The sequence below is a fragment of the Triticum urartu genome, chromosome 5, assembly GCF_003073215.2.
Source record: "Triticum urartu cultivar G1812 chromosome 5, Tu2.1, whole genome shotgun sequence".
Lineage (NCBI taxonomy): Eukaryota > Viridiplantae > Streptophyta > Magnoliopsida > Poales > Poaceae > Triticum > Triticum urartu.
This window is the reverse complement of record NC_053026.1, coordinates 654,266,427-654,291,122: the sequence shown is the minus strand read 5'-3', so window position 1 is coordinate 654,291,122 and position 24,696 is coordinate 654,266,427. Positions and strand designations below refer to the sequence as shown.

General features: G+C 45.6%; 2 protein-coding genes and 1 pseudogene across 2 annotated transcripts; all 3 read right to left on the bottom strand.

The window, feature by feature from the left end:
* Window positions 1–11,549: 11,549 nt before the first annotated feature.
* LOC125506526 (putative F-box/FBD/LRR-repeat protein At1g22000) lies at window positions 11,550–14,037 on the bottom strand. Its single transcript, XM_048671324.1, has 4 exons — window positions 13,920–14,037; window positions 12,799–13,826; window positions 12,500–12,694; window positions 11,550–12,052 (listed from the first exon to the last, which is right to left on the bottom strand). The coding sequence occupies exons 2-4, from the start codon at window positions 13,801–13,803 to the stop codon at window positions 11,735–11,737; spliced, it is 1,518 nt and encodes a 505-aa protein (XP_048527281.1). The 5' UTR covers window positions 13,804–13,826; window positions 13,920–14,037; the 3' UTR covers window positions 11,550–11,734.
* Window positions 14,038–18,074: 4,037 nt separating this feature from the next.
* LOC125507642 lies at window positions 18,075–20,280 on the bottom strand (annotated as a pseudogene).
* Window positions 20,281–21,686: 1,406 nt separating this feature from the next.
* Window positions 21,687–24,067, bottom strand: LOC125511639 (metacaspase-1-like). The gene is made up of 5 exons (XM_048677066.1): window positions 23,637–24,067; window positions 23,218–23,551; window positions 22,448–22,565; window positions 22,170–22,364; window positions 21,687–22,073 (listed from the first exon to the last, which is right to left on the bottom strand). Exons 1-5 carry the CDS (start codon window positions 23,986–23,988, stop codon window positions 22,014–22,016), a joined length of 1,059 nt encoding a protein of 352 aa, XP_048533023.1. The 5' UTR covers window positions 23,989–24,067; the 3' UTR covers window positions 21,687–22,013.
* Between the last annotated feature and the right edge of the window lie 629 nt (window positions 24,068–24,696).

Here is a 24,696-nt window from a genome sequence, read left to right as displayed (position 1 = left end):
CACTCCGCTTCGATATATACCTTTGCAGTAATGCACTCATAGTTGTTTTTCAGCGGAGACTTTGGTGGTTTCCTCGGGGCATCGATAGTGCGCTTTGCTGTCACCCGGTCTACCTTCTCCTCCGGAGGTGGATGTCTCTTTGCTTTCACCCCTTCAAAGAAGTCCTTCACTTCTTTTTCCACGATCTTCGCATTTTCTTCCATGGTCCTCTCGTATGGTAACTTCCCTAGAGGCTTGAGAGGTGGACCGAATCTGTATTGCCTCCCGCCTCTGGCTGTACTGCTAGACGCCAGAGCAGATGGAGCGGCTGCGGCTGTCTTCTTGCGTGCTTGCTTACGAGATGGAGGAGAAGGACTATGACACGCCGGAGCAGCCGGGGCGGCGGCGGGTCTCTTTCGCCCTTGCTGGCGAGGCGGAGAAGGAGGAGGCTGGTGGCTGCTCGAGCGCGCCGGCGCAGGCGGAGAAGGAGGCGGAGTGCCGCCACGCGCCGGAGAAGGAGGAGGCTGGTGGCTGCTCGGGCGCGCCGGCGCAGGCAGAGAAGGAGGCGGAGCGCCGCCACACGCCGGAGAAGAAGGCTGAGTGCCATGATCACTCGCCGGAGGAGGAGGCGGTGGAGGAGGCGGAGTGCCCTGACTCGCCGGAGGAGGAGGAGGAGGCGTCCAGTTCGGAAGGTTGATGAGCTCCTTCCGCCATAGGCATGGAGTCTTCAGACAAGAACCCAACCGAGTCTCCACGTCACCCGTAGGGTGGTCAAGCTGGAGGTCCTCAAATCCTTCTGTGATTTCATCCACCATCACCCTAGCATATCCTTCTGGAATCGACCGGCAATGAAAAGTTGCGCCAGGTTCAGGAGGTGCAACAGAGCCAACAGCCGCCTTGAATTTCAATTCCATCCACTTTGTCATAAGGTGGCAATTCTGAGACTCCGTGATAGCATCCACGGGGTAGCTAGAAGGAGACGTGAAGACAGGCTCCTGAAGCAGCTCCGTGGAAGCCAAGCTGCTTCTCCGCTGAGATGGCGGGGTAGCTCCGGGTGTAGCAGTTTCGACAGGTCGCACGTTGCGGGCCTTGTCTCGTTCCTCTAGCGCTTGTACCCTTGCATGCAACGCCTGTAGTTGGGTCAACTCCTTTTTCTTCTTCCTCTCCCGGCGTTTGTAACCGCCTGCGTCGGGAAATCCAGCATTCCACGAAAGGGAGCCTGGCGTGCCTCGTGTCCGTCCGGGGTGCTTAGGATTCCCGAGGGCCTCTGTGAGCTCGTCGTTCTCTCTGTCCGGAACAAACGTCCCTTATTGCGCCTTTTCGATATACTCCTGAAGCTTCTCGATGAGTGTGTTCAGCTGCTCGTTGGTCCAAACGCACTTCCCTGTTACACGGTCCGATTTTTCCCCAACCCCAAAGAACCAAGTCCTGCAACGGTCTGGCCAACGTCGCGTCTCTGGTTCGATCTCTTTATCAATGAGGTCATTGCCAGCCTTGTCCCACAACGGCCGGGCTTTCAGGTAGCCACCTGACCCCGTGCGATGGTGATGCTTCTTCTTTCCAGCATTTTTCTTGTTTGTCGCTGACATCTTCACTGCTCTCTGAGATTTCTTTTTGGTGATAAATGCGGGCCACTGATCTTTGATCTTCTCAAATCGGCCAATGAATTCTGGAGTCTTGTCTTGGTCGAAAAACGATGATTTCAGCTCATTCTTCCACCTCCTGAATAGCTCAGCCATCTTCTTAAGAGCATAAGCCTTGATCATTGGCTTTTTAACTGGATTCTCCGGATCCTCCTCTGGCGGGAAGGTGAAATTTTCCTGCAACGCGGTCCAAAGATCAGCTTTCTGCCTATCGCTGACATAAGACACCTGAGAGTCTTTGTCCTTAGGCTTCAACCATTGCTCGATGCTGATCGGGATCATGTCCCTAACTAGAACCCCGCACTGAGCATTAAATTTTTGCTTGGTCCGGAGGGGTTCAATCGGTTGGCCAGCGCGATCAATTTCGATGATCGTGTACCTTTCATCCGAGCGCAACTTGATTAAGCATGTGCCGGACTCCGTTCGGTCATCGGAGCCGTCATCATGGTGTCCTTCCCCCTCCATTCGGTCACCGGAGCCGCCATCACGGTGTCCTTCCCCCTCCATTCGGTCATCGGAGCCGTCATCACGGTGTCCTTCCTCCTCCATTGTTTGATCATCGTCGTAGCCTGCTTCTTCATCCTGTCTTTCCAGACCATCGATGCATGCGTCATTGAGAAATGACAAGACGGCATCACTTCTGTGTGCGATTATCTCCCCCAACACCGCTTCTTGTGCTTCGTCTCGGGGGTGCGGATCCATAGTTTCTGCAAATATTTACAACATGGCAATTATTATTCAAACATGACAGATGGATATATTAGTGGCAAACGTTGAACTAGCTAGCTAAGCACAATAAGTAATCATATTAGTGGCCTGGCCTTGACGCTTCTCTAGGGTTTGGGGTGGCCTCGACGACAACGCTCTTTTAACTTAGTAAATTTGGGTGGCCTCAAGAGAGTTTGTCGATCGGGTAGGGGCAGTGGGAGGGGGTAGGAGACCGACATCGTTTTTTTCTAGGGTTTGAGTGTCCTCGAGAGTTTTGGTCGAGCGAGAGGGCCGGGGGGTGCTCCCGTGGTATAAGTTATCATGGCCGGGAGGGGGTATATATATCGACCGCCCCTCATGTCGAAGTTATCTGGGAGGGGGTTATATCGACAATGACGACATACATACATGGGAAAGTAATGTTATCGGGGAGGGGGTATATCGACCCACCCCCCCCCTCGTGTTGAAGTTATCAGCACAGAAGAGAAGAAGAAAAAATAGAATTTTATTATTTTTTTCTTAAATGTAACTTTTGCATATATGAACATACATACATAAATTATACATACATGGGAAAAATTGCTATGAGCAAAAAAACATCATATATGAATATTTTGTATATACATCCATATCCATCCATCCATCCATTCATACATACATACATACACGGACAAAACAAATGCTATGAACAAAAACATCAGTAGTAATTATTTTTTTAATGATTTGGCCTCAAAAAATTCTTTTATTAGTATTTTCAAACTCCAGAATGACCTTTTTGCACTAGAACTATTTCAAATAATTCCTTTCAAATGCCACAAAATTTTTGAGAAGTCCTCTGATGCCTATAGATCATTTTTATTCAAAAACCCACTTTGGTCATTTGAAAATTTTGAGCACAACTTCCATTTTTCAATTTTGGTCCAATCTTGGCATTGAACTACAACCCTATTTTTCCTTGCTAAAAAAATTCTGAATTTTTTACATCTTGTAGTCCTTCCTACTAAACCCTTAAGTCCAGAAGGGCAGCCCCAATTTCATCTAGCAAGTCCACCAAAAAATTCATGTAGTTTCTGTCTAGCACTAAATTTTAATAAAACTTGCACTAACAAGTTTTTCCTTTTATCAAACCAACTTGACCATCTTCACTCACATCCAAGGAGACATCATCTTGCCAAGTTTCACATAAAACAAAGTTCCCTAGATAGCCCTAGCATTTCATCAAACACCTTGTGGACATGGCTGAAAACATGCAATTCTCTGAAACTATGCACTGAACCAACTTCACCATCATCACATACATGAAGGAAGGACAGAGGAGAGGGGTGGGAGGGAGGAGGGAGTACCGGCCTGTCCGGCGGGCAGTGGTGCGGCAGCGTTGACGGCAGGGCAGGGGCGTGGCGCAGCGTCGGGGGAGGGCAGGGGCGCGGCGACGTTGGCGTCGAGGTCGAGGCAGGGGCGCACGGCGGCATCGTCGGGGCAGGGTAGGGGTGCGACGGCGTCGGGGCGAGGCATGGGAGCACAGCGTCGGCGTCGGGGCAGGGCAGGGGCGCTCGACGTCGGCGTCGGGGCAGGGCAGGGGCGCACGACGTCGGCGTCGGGGCAGGGCAGGGGCGCACGACGTTGGCGTCGGGGCAGGGCAGGGGCGCGGTGGCGTGGGGCAGGCAGGGCACGGCGACAGCGTCGGCGTCGAGGTCCGGCAACTTGTCGGCGTCGAGGTGTTCGTCGGTGTCGAGGCGTTCGGCGACAGAGAGGCAGATCGAAGAACGGAATGAAAAATTTGACAAGTGCTGCTTATATACCAAGAGCATTGGTCCTGGTTCGTGGCATAAACCGGGACCAATGCCCCCCTTTAGTCCCGATTGGTGCCACCAACCGGGACCAAAAGCCTCTTTTCAGCAGCCCAAAGGGCGGGAAGCGGCGGCCATTGATCCCGGTTGGTGGCACCAACCGGGACTAAAGGGGGGCATTGGTTCCGGTCGAACCGGTACCAATGCACCCCTTTATTCCCGGTTGGTGCCACCAACCGGGACCAAAGGCCTTGCACAGCGAGGTGGTGGTGGGAGTTTAGTCCCACCTCGCTAGTTGAGAGGGGCGCGCAGTGGTTTATAAGCCCCATTGCCGCACCCCTCTCGAGCTCCTCTCCATTGCAGGCTTACGAGCCTAATTATAACTGCTATGCCTGATGGGCCTACTGGGCCTTCCGCGGGCCTAAATCCTGGCCCATGGATGGGTTTCTAGTCATATTCACGCCGTGGTGGCCCAGTAGGTGGCAATTTTTTTATTTTTTCCTAGTTTTTTTGTTTTCTTTTTTGCTTTATTTTTTTGTTTTGTTTCTACTTACAACAAAATACTTATTTATTTTATTTTATTTTGTTTCTAATTACTTATTTAATTTATTTTATGATAATTCTTTTTGCTATTAAAGTTTCTAACAAAAAAGTTCTTTATGAAAATTCTTTTTGCTTTTAATGATTTTGAACAGAAAATACTTTGATAATTTTAGTTGCATCAATTTTATATAATTTTAGTTTCATAAATTTTAGAGGTTGCTTATAATGTTTTGAACAGAAAATACTTTGATAATTTTAGTTTCAAAAATTTTATTTATGTTATTAAATTTATTTTATTTTGTTTCTACTTATATATTTTATTAAAGTTTATATTATTTTGTTTCATATTACTTATTTATTTTATTTTATGATAATTATTTTTGCTGAAAGACCCTGAAATTCGTATATATTATGCGTTTACTAATTATTTTAAGCTATAAGACCCTGAAATTGAAAAGCACTACAAATGAACTCTGAAAAGGTTGAAAGTTGGCATGGTATCATCATTTCACCCACATAGCATGTGCAAGAAATTAGAGAGGCTTACGGCAAAAACTGGATGCACTTCATGTACAAAACGGACAATCTCTTTAGAAGTATCGTCTGTTACAAAGGGATTCCATTTTTTTTAACTTATTTGAACTCCATAATTTTTCGTGTTCAAAATGCACCATTCAAAGCCACATCATTAATTTTCAACCATTTCTAACTTCATTTGTTATTTTTCATGCATTTACTGATTATTTTGAGCTATAAGACCCTGAAATTGAAAAGCACTACAAATGAACTCTGAAATGGTTGAAAGTTGGCATGGTATCATTATTTCACCCACATAGCATGTGCACGAAAGTAGAGAGGCTTACGGCAAAAACTGGATGCACTTCGTGTACAAACGGACAATCTCTTTCGAAGTATCAGGGTTTTATATGGAAACTTGTCTGTTACAAAGGGATTTCATTTTTTGAACTTATTTGAACTCCATACTTTTTCTGTGTTCAAAATGCGCCATTCAAAGCCACATCATCAATTTTCAATCCTTTCTGACTTCATTTGTTATTTTTCATGCATTTACTGATTATTTTGAGCTATAAGACCCTGAAATTGAAAAGCACTACAAATGAACTCTGAAAAGGTTGAAAGTTGGCATGGTATCATCATTTCACCCACATAGCATGTGCAAGAAAGTAGAGAGGCTTACGGCAAAAACTGGATGCACTTTGTGTACAAAACGGACAATCTCTTTCGAAGTATCACGGTTTCATACGGAAACTCGTCTGTTACAAAGGGATTTCATTTTTTTGAACTTATTTGAACTCCATACGTTTTCTGTCTTCAAATGCGCCATTCAAAGCCACATCATTAATTTTCAACCCTTTCTGACTTCATTTGTTATTTTTCATGCATTTACTGATTATTTCGAGGTATAAGACCCTGAAATTGAAAAGCACTACAAATGAACTCTGAAAAGGTTGAAAGTTGGCATGGTATCATCATTTCACCCACATAGCATGTGCAAGATATTAGAGAGGCTTACAGCAAAAACTGGATGCACTTTGTGTACAAAACGGACAATCTCTTTCGAAGTATCAGGGTTTCATACGGAAACTCGTCTGTTACAAAGGGATTTCATTTTTTGAACTTATTTGAACTCCATACTTTTTCTGTGTTCAAAATGCACCATTCAAAGCCACATCATCAATTTTCAATCCTTTCTGACTTCATTTGTTATTTTTCATGCATTTACTGATTATTTTGAGCTATAAGACCCTGAAATTGAAAAGCACTACAAATGAACTCTGAAAAGGTTGAAAGTTGGCATGGTATCATCATTTAACCCACATAGCATGTGCAAGAAAGTAGAGATGCTTACGGCAAAAACTGGATGCACTTCGTGTACAAAACGGATAATCTCTTTCGAAGTATCAGGGTTTCATACGGAAACTCGTCTGTTACAAAGGGATTTCATTTTTGTGAACTTATTTGAACTCCATACTTTTTCTGTGTTCAAAATGCGCCATTCAAAGCCACATCATTGATTTTCAACCCTTTCTGACTTCATTTGTTATTTTTCATGCATTTACTGATTATTTCGAGCTATAAGACCCTAAAATTGAAAAGCACTACAAATGAACTCTGAAAAGGTTGAAAGTTGGCATGGTATCATCATTTCACCCACATAGCATGTGCAAGAAAGTAGAGAGGCTTACGGCAAAAACTGGATGCACTTTGTGTACAAAACGGACAATCTCTGTTGAAGTATCAGGGTTTCATACGGAAACTCGTCTGTTACAAAGGGGTTTCATTTTTTTGAACTTATTTGACTTCATACTTTTTCTGTGTTCAAAATGCACCATTCAAAGACACATCATCAATTTTCAACCCTTTTTGAGTTATTTGTTATTTTTCATGCATTTACTAATTATTTTGAGCTATAAGATCCTGAAATTGAAAAGCACTACAAATGAACTCTGAAAAGGTTGAAAGTTGGCATGGTATCATCATTTCACCCACATAGCATGTGCAAGAAAGTAGAGAGGCTTACGGCAAAAACTGGATGCACTTCGTGTATAAAATGCACCATTCAAAGCCACATCATCAATTTAGTACATATAGCTCTCGTGAATATATAAGTGACCAAATTAATAGAAGTTCATTATCACATTAGAAACAAAGTACATGCATAGTTCTCATTGAACAACATATAGCTCTCCAGAGCATCTAGTTAAACCACACATTGAAACTATGTAAAACCTTTCAATGCAACAACAAATGCGATCATAATCACAACTAAGGTAAAAATTGATCCAAAAGCATAATGATACCAAGCCTCAGTATGAATGGCATATTTTCTAATATTTCTAATCTCCAACCGCATTGCATCCATCTATATCTTGTGATCATCGACGACATCCGCAACATGCAACTCCAATATCATCTTCTCCTCCTCAATTTTTTTTATTTTTTCCTTCAAGTAATTGTTTTCTTCTTCAACTAAATTTAACCTCTTGACAATAGGGTCGGTTGGAATTTCCGGTTCAACTACCTCCTACATAAATAAAATCTATGTCAATTTGATGGGCATAATTGTCATAAACGATAAATGAACCAAATAGTTATAAAAGATTTTATATTTATATATATATACCACATCCGAATCATAGTCAGGACGAGGGCCGACGGGGGCGGATGCCAAAACCATCGCACTATATAATAACAAGCAATAATGAAAATAAGAAAATTAGACAAGTATCTATCTAAAGTAAGAATTTTTTTTCTTTCAGAAGAAGATAAGAGGCTCACCACGGTGGTGCAGGCGACGAGATCGGCGCGGGCGATCGACGGCAGTGAGACGGGGACGGGACGTGACGGACCGCTAAACCTAGAAAAATCTCGGGGAAAATGGAGCTTGGAGGTCGAGCTTCGAGAGGAGAAAGCTTAACTAGCGTGGCTTGGGCATTTCATCGAACACCTCGTGTGCATAGGAGGTGAGCTAGAGCACCAAAATGCCCTCTCCTCGTCGGCCAGAAAAAACGGAGCACTGTGGAGTGCTCTGTTGCGGCGACGGGGTATATATAGGCAACTCATTTGTCCCGGTTCATGGCTGGAACCGGGACTAAAGCCCAGCCTTCTGTCCCGATTCGAGCCAAGAACCGGGACTAATGATTGTTGGCCAGGAGCGAGGCCCATTGGTCCCGGTTCGTGCCTGGAACCGGGACAAATGGGTCCATACGAACCGGGACCAATGCCCACGAGGCCCCGGCCAGCCCCCTAGGCTCACGAACCGGGACGAATGCATCAATTGGTCCCGGTTCCACGAACCGGGACTAATGCGCTGGCTAGGGCTGAACGAAAGCCCCTTTTTCTACTAGTGTGGCCCCGTTGCAACGCACGGGCGTTCTTCTAGTTAGAAAGAAAGGCCCGGTTCTCTCGTATGTTAAAAAATGAGCAAGCGCTCGGTGCATTCCTTTGCGTCGATCCTGGATGAGGCGCTAGGATTCGACAACGTAACCGCCGATCTGCCGGGATTAAATTCCTAGCGCCCCCTCTTAGCATCTCCTGTTGGAGATGCCCTACGGGTTTGTTCGGTTGAGGTGGATTTCGAGGGGATCGAGGGGGATTAAATTCCCTACAAGCCAAAATCCCTTCATTCCCCCCGGCGGTTTGTTCGGTTGCAAGAGGTTTGAAGGGAATTGAAGTGGATTGGGGAGGATTAAATCCCCTACAAATCAAATTCCCCCTTATCCCCTGCAAACCTCTTCAATGCTCTCTAAGAGAGATTTGACCGATCAAGGCCTGGGGAAGGGATTAACCGAACAAGATCTACAGAAAAAGTGATATACTTCTGTCAAGTATAGACCGTCCCCTTTTTTCTCGCCGGGTCTTCCTCGTAGTTCATTCATCCCTGAATTCATGACTCATCTACGTGAGATAGTATTCTTCCTGCTGGCTACACTGTGCGGCCTGGGTAACTATTTTTTACTCGCATCTCGATCACTTTTACCTTTTTGTTATTTCGTAATATCCAAGGTATGATAGTATGATACCCTTTAGCTTCACATGACAAGTCATTTTCTCATTACTTTACTCTTTCATTTTTCATTTTTTATAGGCATTATGATCGTTGGATATCAATGATTGACTTGGACGATGATCTAGAAGAAGTTAAAATGAAATAAACTGAAGAATCCACATAAGCTAAATATGTCCAATGACTAAGAATTAATGGCATGGAAAAGCCATTGAAGACAGGGCAACGCCTGAAGGAAGGGAAAACAGAGGCGTCAAATCACAAGAGTAATGCTCTGGTCCCGAGCTCAGATGAACAATAAAACAAAAAAAAGTTACATCTTTTAATATTTTTTTACTGTTAGCCTGAGCTCACATGTGCTCGGGATGAGAACAACCGCATCCGTTAAACCAGCCATTTTCATGTAGCGCGAACAGGCAAAGAATCAAGTATAAACTGTCTTAATGAACTCTTACAGTGTGCTTGGCTAAGGACATCTACAGCCGGGCGCTTCAAAACAGTCTTAAGCGCCCGAGCGGGCGGACCGATCACTGACTGGTTAAAAAAACCTGACACCCGGTTGCCTCAAACGCCCAGACAATCCAACACCCCTCATATCCAATTCAAATGTAGGGCTGATATGCCTGTCACCGACCCTACGGAGTTGCCACAAAAACTCCAATCCATGCCCTCTCCGAACATTAGCTTACTCCACTCTCCTCTCCCGCTTGGTAACATCCTCTCCCCTCTCCAAATCGAACCCAAATCCGACGACACCAGCGACATGTTGAGCTCTGGCAGCCGCTTGGACTCCGACCTCAACGTCGACAAGGAGCTGGCCTTTCGCATTGCGCTGGATCTTTCCAAGATGGACACAAGGGGCAGCTCCGGATCTACCCCGCTGCCACACCTGTGCTGGTGTAGCGTGGACGCCAGAGCTGGCCCCTCATGGCCCGCGCGCACCTCCACAAGGATTGCGCAGTCTGCGACGTACCCTTCCCCCGCCGGCCACTGCTCCGCAAGGGCAGCGGTGGGTGCAGGTGCCCGCCCCGCCAGCCCAGACACACACGCCGGAATCGGAGGCGAGCGCCGCCCACTGCAAGCGACAGTGGGCAGGGAGATAGGCGTGGTGGAGCAATCCGTGCGCTACTGCCACGGGTTGCCGGCGGAACCCGACGAGGACACAATTAACCATCGTTCGCAGACAACGGCGGAGGTGGACGGCCGCTGCCTATGGAGGAAGAACATGAAGGCGCTCCGGCTTGCCATTCATCAGTCGAAGCGCGACACAGTGGAGGTGGCTTGGCTGCCCAAGCTCAGGCGGCAGCACGACAGGGCCGTCCGGCAGATGAAGGGGCTCGTTCTCATCTCTAACTCCTCGTACGATGACGGCAACAACAACAGATCCACTTCTGACGACTCCGACGATCCACCACCTGCTGCGGACGCCTATAGCCGCACCGGCGACCGGAAGGAAAGGCCCGGCGAGAAAGTGGTGATCCCGCTCCTCCTCTGTTTATAATATCGTTTTCAGTCATTTAAGTTAAGAACTTGTCCAGCGATGAACTGTGATGATTTTTTATATGATATAAAGTGGGTTTATGTGCATTTCGTTCTCCATTTGATGCCGATTTCTTTGCATTCGTTGTTTGATCACGTAGAGTAGTTCATCACGTCAAATACGTAATACGTATATAAGGTGCCGGATATGAGGTATGTGGATGTGGAATCGATTATTTGAGACGTAACCGGTCACTGTCCGTAGACGCGTCCACGGGCGTTTGAGGGCCCGGGCCCGGATTTGCTATCCGCGGTTGTATGGCAAATTATTAAGAAAACATATGTGAGACAAATATATGCATTTGCACTTCATTAGGCTTCCTATCATTTTGAGGATCTCAAGTACTCAATGGTCTCACTAGTTCAAACGAGGCACATAATGTTTATTTACATGTTTCATCATATGGAAGAAATATCTGACGATTAAAATGTCGTCAGACCGTTGATGTCCATAACGCCTGCATGTCACTAGTACACAAGGGTGCTATGAAACCCCCACAATCCCACACGATAGCGACGACCTATATGTGATGCCACATTCTGGCGTGATCACGACGCTGAACTATACTGTGTTTCTTGCGAGAGCGCATAACAGTATCTGAATTTGGAGCAACCAACTAAAACTGAACTAGACTCATGGCCAGTCAGTTGTTATTTTCCGTACTCGAGTTTTCCCTATTTGGCCATGTCAACGCAGAAAAGTACAGAAGATGCAGAAAATAAAACACTGAGGCATAGCAGCATAAAAGGACATTTTGCTGTTATAAGAAGGGATAGGGATACTCTGTTATAAAGCTAATAATGAAATACGCTGACCAAGAACTATATATATGTCTCAGATTTTATAGGTAACATCTTCCAAGTCATTGCATCAATTTTGGCTCCGACAAGGCCCAGGTAAGGATAAAGATTACATAGTTGCATCTCTGTCACTCCAAAACAAAATACGAGATGAGGATGACAAAATATAGTCTTGTATCCCCCTCACACGAAACAATCTTGTTGCATCATAAGCATGCTAGATAATCAGATGGTGGCGGAACCAGTTCACCAGAGACGAGATAAACATAGCCCTCCACATCAGGATACGCTAGGAAAGTGTTGTAGATTTTCTTGGTGCAACCTCCAAATTCAAGTTCCAGTTTCAGAGACACTTTGCTAAGCATTGGCGAGGATCTGAATATCAGTTTCAAGAAATCACATTCATGATCGTCTCCGGTGAAGCCGTCGATGTGCACTTCTTCAAGACACATCAAGGAGATACTTTGGCATCTCCAATTCTTTGGCTCGTCGCAAGGACAATTTGCTGGGCATGCTTCTCTCTCCTAAAGCAAATGAAGAGTATTAACATGCATTTTTTTCTTTATGCTCCAGAGTTGAGACACTATCTCAAGGCTACCTTGTGTTGTGTGTTTGCCGCAAGAAAAGAAAATAAAATCATGTAATGTGACCTCCTGCGAGAAAAGAAAGAACATGTACCGTATAAAATCATGTAATGTGTGTACCCTAAAACTGCTCAATACATATGGCAAATTTTAACATGGTCCCTCTTACCTCCTTTTTTTACATGTGAGGTAAGAAGGTAAGAGTCAATCAAGCCATTCATTGATGAGATCAACGGCTAAGATCTATTTTATACTCTTACCTCTCATGTGAAAAGAGGGGGTAAGAGGGACCATGTTAAAACTGCTCAATACATATATGCCTCCATATGAAAAATAACATGTACCGTACCACGTTTGCAAGATGTAGAAGCAAGAGAGGAGAATTACCGGGTACCAGGATGATAAGTGGACTAGAAGCCTTTTCGTAGCAGCGCAAATCTGATGCCATCCAAGGAGACGCCACATAAGTGCTCCAAAAACATGCCCACGCGTTAGAAGAGTTAGATCCAACACAGAGAAGTCGATAACCAGAAGCTTCTCCATCTCCTGTGCAAACTCAACCTCTTGTGCCAAGTCCACCTCCTTTGCAAAACAAAAGAATTTCGCAGGATATGATGCATATAACGAATAAAAACCATCAAGGAGTATAAATTCTGTGGACTGGGTAAAATAGAAAAGAGACATACACTCGCAACTATAAGCAAACAGAGGTGATGAGCAGAAGAGTCTTCATTTCGCCAGTAGTCGCCACCTCCCGGTCCAAAGCTGTCTGCTGTCCTCATGTCCGTGCTCTCCAGATACCAAAAACCAAAGAGAAGATTCATCTCTCGAAAAGAGCGAAACCACTCAACTTTCTTCAGCATTGGTGCCGAGATGGACACGCTGAGGTCCGTGTCGGTTTGGATGTCCAATTTCAACTGCTTAAGCATGGGTGTCAACATGTCAATGTTACTGATGCATACCAGGTAGCCACTGACACGAAGCGTCTGCAACGACAACGAGTGGACCTTGATGTCAGATGTAGACACGCTGACGCTGAGCATGCGCAGGCGCGGGCAGCGGGTGACCAGGGTATCAACATCAATGATGCTGGCGCCCCCAAGGGACAGCTTCTCCAGCGCCGAGAACTCGTCGGCCGGCAGCTGTGTGAAGCAGATATTGTTGTTACAGTTGAACTCGATTGACGTGGCACGCGGGAAGCAGGGCAGGTCTGCTTCCAAGTACATGCCAAATAGGTAACCGAAGATGAGCTCCCGCTGCGAGAACCTCACCACGGAGTCGAGCAGTTGGCTCAAGCGACCATCATCGGCACAGTAGGTTGGAGGGATTTCGATGTCGAGCATGGCGGGCACCGAAGGTGAAGAAGCCAAGCGGGCGAGCACGGCTTCGATCTTGGCGGGCGCGACGTCGCGGAATGTGAGATCGGGGAGGCAGGTCCAGAGGTCTCGCCAGCAGCGGGAGAGGATGCTGGTGCGCGCGGCGCTGCGGGCGCGGCGCAGGCACGCGAGGACCAGGAGGAGCATGTCGTCCGGGAGGGCGCTGAGGCGGTCATCAGCTCCTCCGCATGGAGCACGCCGGGAGCGGACTCGACGTGGCGGCGGCGAGCGCCGGACTCGACGCCCGGAACGGAGCTCCATCACGCGAAAGCGATCGGCCTTGCCTTCACTATCCGGCGACTTGGTATCTTCCATGGATGTTCTGTACGTGAGGAACCCTAGTATAGAGGAAAAATGGTTTGGTCAAATTCAGAAGTAACGAACACTTGGATTCTCGTACGTAGGGCAAAATCGAGGTCCGATTCTCTTACCTGAGTGAAGAAAACTTTGATCCGGCCACTCCCAAGGCGATGACGAACTCTTGGATCCGACTAGCTAGTCGCCATTTGAAATTTAGAGTGCTGCGACGGGGTGAGGAATGGGGAACGGCAACAGGGTTTGGTTGAAGAAAAAGAAGGGGAGGGAGGGAACGGAATTCGAAAATGGGTCACGGCTCGCGTCGGTCCACGGTCAAAGTTGCTTCGGGTAATTGACCACCATGAATAGCACAGTTTTCTAGCCACCAGCTGCAAGGGTATCCACGCATGTAAATCGAAAATATGTATAGTGGGGAAAAACAAAATTTAATTTAATGTACATGGTCAATGATAAGTATACTCGTTAGGAAGTTTCACAAAAAAATGAATCCATAGTATTATGAGAAGAAAATGACAAAATTGAATCAATATTCAGAAACATTGTTTATAGAAAAATAGTAAGGTCAGATTGTAATTTCATAAAATTGATGCACTCACTACTAGAATTTGATATTTCACCCAGCTCTAAATGTTTGCCGAGTTTTTGCAGAGTTCTTTTTTTTTGCACTGGGCAAAGGAATCTTTGCCGAGTTCTTTTCTTTTGAGACTCAACAAATATTTATTTATTTTTCTTTCAAATGTTCTTTCCCATTGTCTTTGCCGAGTGTCTTTTTTTGCACTCGACAAGGATTTTGTTTTTTCTGTTTTCCACACTTTTCTTGTCTATCTTTTCTTTTGTACATTATTTGTTTCCTCTTTATTTTAATGCTCAGTTATTTCTTATTTTTTATTTTATTTTACATGACGTAAATGAATACGATCGATGCTTCATCCGTTGGCCTTGACATTGTTTCTACACTCAAGATACACTATTAGATTATCCATGTAAAAATTTGGCATCTTCCGGAGTTCACTTGCTATATTTTACGCCATTAAGTGCATTTACATATATTTAAAGGATATAACTCAAATTTGAACTGCAATTGCGTGAAAAGGTTGGCAAGACTAGGTTAGAAAATCATATTTGTGTCCTTGAGTCTAGGTTTAGGCCTTATACAGAAAAATGAAATGAATTCCAAACATGAGGGTGCCAAGACTCGACTCCAAATGTGAGTATGTTGTTTTTTTAATTCAAAAAAATACAAACAGACTCCAAAAAATATTGAAACTTGACATGGTGTCATCATAAGATCCATGTAGTGCGTGGTGGAAAATTGAGAAGGTTGCGCAAAATTTATGTCATACATTGCTTAGAAATCAAATCATCTCCAAGAAAGAAACGGGTTTCCAAACAGAACGGGTCTAGTTTGACGGCGAAGCGACCGTTGCTTTATCTGCTAGCATTGAATTTTGTTTTCCACACTCAAGATACACCATTACATGATCTATGTCAAAATTTGGTATATTTTCCAGTCCGCTTGCTATATTTAACAGTCCTACTTGGCACGTTCAATCAGAATAGTTAACATGCCAGCAAGAATGATAAATACTATTGGAGACATGGGGTCGCCCTGACGTAGACCTTTTCGTCTGAAAGTAATGGCTTATGTCGTTATTGACTTTGATAGCCATAATACCTCCAGTAAAAAAATTGGATCCACTGGCATCATAAGCCTTTTCAAAGTCAATCTTGGAAACTACTCTACTCATGTTTGTTTGTTGTATCTCATGAACTGTCTCATGTAGGATTACTACTATGTCGATTATATGTCTTCCTTGCGTGAAAATGTTTGGGATGGTTGGACAACATGGCTGACAACCATGTTGAGCCTATTAGTAGTTGCTTTGGTGAAAATTTTGAAGCTAACATTAAGGAGACATGAGTATATATTGTTGGATCCTCCCAGACTCCTTAATTTTCGGCAAAAAAATGATCCCGCCAAAATTAAGCATGAAGATAATTGAACAACAGATCAATTTTGATGACATCCCGGAAATTCTAACAGAATTTTGCGGGGAAACCATCAGGGCTTGGAGCTTTGTTATATTCCATTTGGAACACCACAACTCCCAACTCATATTTATCGAAAGGCGCCATGAAGATATCATTCTCTTCTATTTTGACTCATGGAATATCTTCTGTTCGGTTCTCGTCAAGGGTGATATTCTCTTCATCCAGTGCCCCGAAAAGAGTTTTGTAGTAATATAAGTTTTGAGCTTTGCTTGATCTTTGATCTTCCCCTCATCATTTTGGAGACTAAAAATACACTTCTTCCTATGACGGTTTGTTCGCAACGAGCGCAAGCAATAGTTCCAGCGCTCATACCATGCATGCGCAGAGATGGTCAACTATCCAGAACATTCGACGGTGTTCCATGAGAGTGTGAGCGCTCGTATTAGCGACCATACTGCGTCCTGGCGACATCAATAACACCTGAGAAGGAGTTGCGTACAAGGAGGTCCACCTGCATTGCTCGCGGTGAAGCCACTAATGTGTTCGATGAACTTGCACAAAACCATCAGCTTATTTTTAGGGGAGCAAATTTGTCAATCGAGATGCGAGTAAGAAATGTTGAATGCTTCACGAGAGGAAGATGAACATGTTTAAATTTCCAACAAGTTTTTCAGTTTGTGATCATTTTTTTATTTTGGTCATTTTCTGAAAGTTTGAACATTTTTTGATTCATGTACTTTTTTCAAATTGGTGAATATTTTTTCAAATTTGGATCATTTTTAAATTTGTAAATATTTTTGGAATTCATGGACATTTTCATATTCACAAACATTTTTTGTATTCATAAACATATTTTAAATTAAAGAACATTCTTGGAATTGAAGGATATTTTTTCGAATTTGCGGTCATATTTCAAATTCTCTAACATTTTTTTTCATTCGTGAACGTTCTTCAAACTAGTGAATATTTTTCTAATTCATGAATATGTTTTGAATCGGCAAACATTTTTTCAAATCCTTGAACATTATTTAAATTCTTGTACCTTTTGTAAATTTTTTGATCATTCTTGGGATCCATTTTTTCCATTTCCAACTTTTTTTTAAATTTAAATAAAACCGTCCTAAGAGTAGCGTTACAACGCCTTGGGCAATGAAGCCCGTGATCAACACGATGTCCAGTTAACCTCTGTTTTGTTGGGACGCTATGTGGCTTTCACATCACATAATAAACCACCATTTGGTCGATGGTTCTATATACGTCTTTGTAGCACATGCTTTGCATGCTTACACTTAATTCCATACAAATATTAATTTCAGGACATTTCAAAATTTCATTATTGATTATCACAATGTTGAAAACTTATCTACTTTTTGCCCCCTACAGCAAGCAATAAAGTAATTCTATCAGTCGTCCATTGAGATATATATGAGTTATTACAATGTGAGAAGAACAATTCTCAAACTATAAATTTTATTAAAAATGAAAAATGAAACATAAACGGGTCTGCATATAATAAGTCTGGACAGATCAATTTCCATATTTGTTTTATTCCAGTATATTTTCTCATATACAACCAAAGTTTTTTTGCGAGGTATAACAAAAGTTTTTTTTTCTTATTTCCAGCCCCCTTCAATATTTTTCAGAAAGGAAATGTTCATCGTTGCGTTCCATGGTTGAGACCATCTCGCTTCTTTTTCTCCATCCAAAAACTCTCTAATCATCCCATCAGATATGCATATGCGCTAACCACCATTGAATACTTCTCACGCCATCCCCAAGTCAGTCAGTATCTTATAGTACAACCAACTCTAAGAATTGTCCCAAAAGGCCAAAACATCACCTCGTTCCTTGCCAACGTGATTAGCGTGCACGCTGCCGCAGACTGCCTGTCTATTTGTATGCTCGGTTCGGCCTGCTACACACACAAATGCACAACAGTAGCAAGCAGGTGAACTTTCCTTGTTTGTAGATGGTTCTGGAAAACAGCAGAATCTTCACTATACTGCAGATGCATTGTAGTTGGTACTGTAGATGCGAATCCCAGCATTTTGGACCATTCGATGGACTATATCAACGGTTCAGATTCTTTCCTAGCATTGAGATTCAAAACTTCAAAACTGGTACACTATATCCGTAGTAACGCAACATATTTGTGTAGTGACAGAAAAACATCTCTACTCGCAAAAAAAGAACTCATCAGAGATTTACAATATGGATGTATTTACATTACAATACGGCAATATGGTATATATGTCGTTTGTCCGTGTTGTGTAGTCTCACTCCTCCATGTACACTATTCTCAGGCTTCCGATTTTGGCCTTCCCACGCCTGGGCACCAATGTTACCGTTACGCTCTTGTCTCCGTCGGCACTCGTTCAACGCAACCCTCATGCTAGTCTCTATCCTCATCCCCTTCCCGGCCCCGGTGCCATCCATACGGGGATGGCTCAAGCACATGTAGCTCGCGGCCATCTCCCGCCCGCCCGATTTAACCTTTTCGTGCTCCATGGCGTTGATGTACACGTCGAACATAACCATCCCCGTGCCGTCGGTCTCAATTCCATCTAGCACCAACACCTCCTCCTGTGCCTCCTTCTCGAGCCAGCTTCGTAGCACTTCCGGCCGTCTGACCTCCGCGCTCACGACCGTGTCGCCGAGGGACACCGGGAATGTTGACGGACTTGAGTGAGCCTGTGTTTCCCTTCACATTTGGAGTTGTTGGTGGATGTCCGTCGGCCCACGGCGTGCCGACACCGTCAAATCTATACTGAAGCTTCTCGGTGTCAAGCACGTCCCGAACGGTGATCCGCACCATGCGGGACTCCTCGTCGTAGAAGAGGAAGGAGGAGTCAAGCCAGTCGGGGTCTGTGAAGTCGACGTGCCCACGGTAGCCATGGGCAGTGCCGATGTCGCACCATGCCTGCCACAGACGGTCGATGTTGTTGTGGTGTGGGTAGAAGAGCGGGTCCCGGCCGGCGGAGTAGTACGTGCCCATGTTCTCCAAGTTAGGGAGGCCTATATCACTAGTCCAGGCGTGCACTGCGTCGTGTGCGGAGAGCTCCACTGACCCATCGCCTGGCTGGTCAGACTGGCCAGCACGAAAGGGGCCCGTGGAAGAGGGACGGCAAAGCTGCATTGCCGATCATCTGAAATATATATTTAGTTGACAAATGGCCATATTTTTTGCGCTAGTGGTGCTTCAACTTACCATGAATGTTCACTTTAGTGCCTAAACTTGAAAAATACACCGAACTGGTTCTAAAACTTGGCGCGAATGTACAAATACGGTGCTAATCTCATCCATAGATGTAAAATGTGTTGACGTGGCACCGTATATGGATGATGTGGCACTGACATGGCATGGGGCCCAATTGTAGCTATGAGACAGAATTATTACTTGAGTACCCAGCTCTGACTGGTGGGCCCGCCTGTCAGTACGTCTGAAAAATTAATATTTAAATGCAAAAGAAAGGAATCAATCAAGCAACCTGATTTTTTGTTTTGCATTACCGGTGCTTGCGCTAGCCACTATACCAACCGTGTATGATGATAAAAAGGTCCCTCAGTCTTTATGTACTTTCACTGAATGTCTTACGCCCATAAATGGGCTGCAGCTAGTGGCCCATTTTCGACACGTTACTTTTATAAGTAAGTTCAAAAATACAAAGATAGATACAGGTAGCGCACCTGCTTGTACATGGTCCTAAGGTTCCGGCGGATCTGCTGCTCATCGGTCAAGTTGCTCTCGACGTCGACGAAGTCCAGGTCCACGACCGTGGGCGGCGCGTGCCTCGGGTTCCGCACGGGGTCGTAGAGCGGCGACGACGAATTGGCAAACTCGGACGGCATCCGCATCCCCTCCGGCACGTCCCAGCTCCAGAAGGGCAGCGCGAAGTCAGGCTCGCCGAGCAGCTTGGCGGCAATGCGCTCGAAGAAGTAGAGGTACGCGCGATGGAACGGGAAGAAGAACCACGAGAAATGGATCTGCATGTCCAGCTCCGGGTTCCCCGTCTGGCGGTAGGAGCCGGTGCAGTAGGCGCAATGGACGTTGGCAATCTGGTAGAAGCTGCGCGGGTCGCTGTGCGGCAGCGCCTTCATGAGCGCGATCACGCGCTCGTACTTGGCCATGTACTCCGCACCTACCGCATGTGCTGGCCGTCGGACCCGGAGCGGCTCCGCCGGGTCCGGCAGTGTGAAGTTGATCGGCTCCGCCGCGGGCGCCGGCGGGCCGCAGTAGAAGGGCGGCAGCGCGTGTGGCGGGAGCTTTGGCTTGCCGCAGGTGTGAAGGCTGGTTTCCAGAGGCCCGCCGATTTTCATGCCGCCACTGGTAAGTGCATTTGGAGCAGTGGAGACGATGTAGGGATGCAGGCCGGAGACTGTGAGGAGTGCTCTCGCTAGAGAGGAGCTGCACGGGCTCATGGACACCGGGAAGCCGGTGTAGACGGCCGTGGCCACGGCGCAGACGAGAAAGATGCAGGCTGTGAGTCAGGGCCGTACCTTTAAAATCTAAGGCCGGATGCGAAATCAAAATTAGGCCCTATATTTAAAATATATAAATAAAAATATTCTGTACAAATTATTGCGAAGCTACATTTTTTCAGCAAATTCACATTTTTATCTAAAAAATACATCTTGCCAAAAAGAAAACAATACTGAAATATCAGAAAGAACAAAAATATTAGAGTAGAAACTAATTAGAAGTCAACGCAAAAAAATAGAGGGGCGAGACGCTGCAGACCATGAACAGCAACACCTGGGATCGGATCGCTCTAGTACTAAAAATTATGCAATGAATGAGAAACACAAATACCGAGAGAGAAGGGGTTTTTTCCGATGTTGTCCTGAATTTTAGGGCGTGTCCTTTTCATTTATTTAGCTCTTAAAAGCCCATTAGTGCCTAATTCCTTGACCATTAGTAAAACTAATCTCCGATTTGGGGCCCCCCGGAATTTGTAGGCCCTGTGCAACCGCTCCGGTTGCACATGCCAAGATACGGGCCTGCTGTGAGTGGAGCACAGCAGCCTCTGCTCACCATGGCTTCAGGTGCTTGCATACGTATTACGTGTGGAGAAGGGTGTTGTATGAATGCCACATGTTGTGCTCACCAGTCCCGTGAAACCACATGACCCTTGTGGGTGTGTTTGGTTAATTAGGTTATAGTCATAACTCCGACTCCTGCCATCAAAAGGGAAAGATAAGCCTATGGGATGACTATCTAGCTAGTGGACAATCGTTTGGCGTGCCCAGAGTTGTATGAATTACAAAAGTATAGGGCTTATAGGACCCTGCCCAAGAAGAGTATGCCAACAATTTCTCTCAATGCTGAACTTCTTTGGACTTGGTCCAGTTGGCTACGCTGGAAGGGTGGTCAGAGTGTTGAGTTGATTTGTGTGTCGATGGATTCTCTTGACGATAGGGATCTTCATCGTGGGGCTAAACTATGCAACCTTCGTGGAGTTAAAATCTATTTACATAGCTGCGTCCTTTGATATGGGCATCGTATGATGTGCTCACACTGTACGGTCTAGTCTCGGTGAAGGTTAACATAGGTTCAACTAGTCATATGGTAGACATGTGAGACATGTTTATGCTGTGGCACTTGGTACAGGCAGTCACTGGAAGGTCCAGTTTGGTAAGCTACCTGATACCGACAGTTCAGTCATATTGCACCCATGCAGTCATATGGTTAACATGCACGTATTGTTTTCATGTTATTGGTTGGCTCATGTGAATGGAAACTGTTTGGGTTCTGAACAATATAGATGACTGTTGGGCCCTTAGATCCCTGGGTTTCAGTTTCATAAAACACGCACGCATGCACGCACTTTGGTTTCTTGACACCACTTGATAACATAGTTGTCACAATTTGCATTGCTTTTACGCATCTCTTTTGAAGATGAAGCAGCATATAATTTGATTTATTGAAGGGTATGAGACGATGCACAACACCACCACAGCCTTATTACAGTGAGGTACGTACATACAGACGTACAGTACAGTAGGGAACGTGGTCCTCCAGAGCCTTATATGAGCTATGCTCATTCTGGATGGCATGGCGGCAGGTGAGGTGATCGGCTATCACACATACTAGAAGCAGGCATCATAGTATTTATCCCACTGATCGGCTATCTCGATATGATCGATGATTAGCCGTGTAGGTGGTAATCGTCGACTGCAGTAGCCTCCAGCAGCGACGATGAACCCCCGCGCGGGTTCTACATGCAGAATGGCTCGCGGTGGATGTCAAACTTGCAAGCAGAAGACAGCTGGGGCTCCTGCAGAGTTAACCAAATGCAGTATATGTGAACATATATAATGTGTCGAGCTCCACATTTCATTGGCTGGGTGGAGAGAAAATGTGCTGGACTCACCTCCACCCCGCTGAAGTTGGCCACCTTGCGGATGCAGCCGCCGGCGGGGCCCTGCAGGTTGCAGTTGCCGCCGCCCTCGCGCATGATGGTCCTCATGGAGGTGAGCAGGTGGCCGTAGGTGGTGCGCGGCTCGCACTCCACTGCTCTGATGAAGCTGTGCGTCATGGCGCCAACCGTCGCATCGGGTCCAGGCATCTGCACGCACGCACGCATCAGTGACATGTAAGCACGAAAGAGGCACCTAGCTTTGACATGGATGATTATCAACGCTAGCTCACCATGTTCATCTGGGTCTTTCCGTTGCTGCTGCCACTGATGAGCACGGCCTGGCCACCACTGGTGCCTTTGAAGGCGCCGTTCAGAGGGCGCTCATCCCTCCACCTCAAGCATCCGTACCTGAATTATTTTGAATTTTAGTTTAAAAAATATTTCAGCCACTACCATAATCACTGAAATTCCGTGAATTTTGGTGATTTCGGTTCGCATTTCGGCCAAAGAAAACAAATGTTCATTTACATGTTCATTTGTAATAGCGCTGTCAAATGTTTTCTGTCGAGTAGTTAGTAGTGACTTTGTAGTTCCGAAGACATTGTGGTTCTTTTATACTCACTTCGTTTGGAAATACTTGTTATCAAAATGAATAAAAAGCGATGTATCTAGATGTATTTTAGTTCAAGATACATCCCTCTTTGTCCATTTTGATGACAAGTATTTTTGGACGGAGGGAGTATGAAATAAGAGAGAGAGCTCTCTTTATAAAAAAAATCAACCAAATATTTTGTAAGCATGAAAAATATTTTGAAATTTATTTGATGACTGGAATATTTTTATCAAGGGGTAAATATTTCGATGTCCACCAAAATTATTGAAATTCAGTGAATTTCATTGACATCTCATTCATCTCACTGGAAGTGAAACCACTCCTGATGAAGACATGAAAAAAAACCAGCAGATAGTTTATTAGGTTTGTAAGTAGTGCTACGCGGTGTAGTCAGGAATAGATGCATGGGAATATATATGGGAGGGATAGAAGTTGTTAGTTACTGACTGCTTGGAGAAGGTGCACTGGTATGGGAGATCGAGGACGGTGGCACTGTGGCAGGCGTCGACGATGGCGTGGAGCTTGACGCCGTGCACGAGCGGGCGTACGATGGCCTGGTTGATCTCGTCGTCCAGGATGGGGCCCTGCTGGAACGAGTCCAGGGGGCAGATGGCCTCGTCCATGCCGTCACGCTCTTCGCCGCTGCAGTCAGGGACCTGCACGCCAGCGCCGGAGAACTGGAACACCAGTGAGTCGCCAGAGCTGCAACCCTGCACCAGCCAGTGCATCGCCATGCGGATGTTGTTCTTGGTCGGCTGCCTGCACGGGTCCCTCTCCTCATCTACATTGGCCGGTTCATCAACCAGCACGCGTAAGCGAAACCAGACAAGATGTTGGACTAAAAAATTCTTGGCCGGTGTTATTACCGGTGAGGATGAGGACGCAGTCGTTGGCGAAGCCGAAGTGCTCGGTGAGGAGGTACCTCATGCACTTGACGTCGTTGATGGGGCCCCTGAGCTCGCAGGCGCGAGTGTTGGTGTACTTGATCCCCACCAGCACGGCGCGCTTCTTGCCGCGGCCGCCGCCGAAGCCCGGGATGGGGCGCATCGCCGGCACCATCGCCCCGTGCTGTCGGCCACCCCCGCCGACGCGGGTAACGCAGCAGCACTGCATGCACTGGACGGCACGGGCGCCGGGCGGCGCGGCGACGCTGGCGCTGCACTGCCTGCAGCGCACCATCGTCGCCGGAGCGGGACCCCTTCCGCAGTTCATGTTCATGGCTGCCGAGCTACCTGGGTAGGTGGGTTCGTTAGCTTAGTTGAGCGCTGCTTGCTTGCTTGCACTGCCTCTGCCTCTCGCTCCTTCCCGCCCTTTATATAGAACCAGCTGGATGATGGAAGCTATGCATGTTGATACTGGTCCACTACGATTTATATATTCAAGTATTCTGTCTCAGAAAATAAAGGTTTTGTTTAGTGGAAATGGGCATATATTGTTGTCGATGGAACATTTCTGTTGGCTTTTTCAAGAGAACGCCATTTATGCTGTGCATATACTCCATACCACAAGTGGAAATGGGTATGTGATTCTTTATTGCTATTATTATTGTATGTTCTTCTTTTGTGGGATTCTTTTCTATTTATTTTGGGGCAATTGGCACATGACTTCCGTAAAATAATCAGCACATGACTGACAAACCTTTAGTAGATTCCTCGCAAAAAAAAAGCTATTATATTTAATGAAAGCCCTTAAGCTTAGTACAACCAAGTTTTGTGTCGTGTTAGACGAGCCTGACAGAGTGATGTGGATTTTAACTAAAGATGGTGTATTTACTGTTAATCATATCTACATGTTCTGGATTTCGTAGAGTTAATGTTTCTTATATGCAGTTGTGGAAGCTGAAACTGCCATTGAACGTGAGTTTATTCTGTGAAGAATAGGATTTCAACTAGAGACAATTTGTTCAAAATATGATGGTATGGAGTA

Coding starts and splice junctions, on each gene's coding strand:
- LOC125511639 (XM_048677066.1), bottom strand. CDS start 23,988: ATGAACATGAACTGCGGAAGGGGTCCCGCTCCGGCGACGATGGTGCGC. Junction 23,552..23,636: donor CTGCGTCCTCATCCTCACCG/GTAATAACACCG, acceptor CGGCCAATGTAG/ATGAGGAGAGGGACCCGTGC. Junction 22,566..23,217: donor CAGTGCACCTTCTCCAAGCA/GTCAGTAACTAA, acceptor AAAATAATTCAG/GTACGGATGCTTGAGGTGGA.
- LOC125506526 (XM_048671324.1), bottom strand. CDS start 13,803: ATGGAAGATACCAAGTCGCCGGATAGTGAAGGCAAGGCCGATCGCTTT. Junction 12,695..12,798: donor GTTTGCTTATAGTTGCGAGT/GTATGTCTCTTT, acceptor TGTTTTGCAAAG/GAGGTGGACTTGGCACAAGA. Junction 12,053..12,499: donor ACTTATCATCCTGGTACCCG/GTAATTCTCCTC, acceptor CATTTGCTTTAG/GAGAGAGAAGCATGCCCAGC.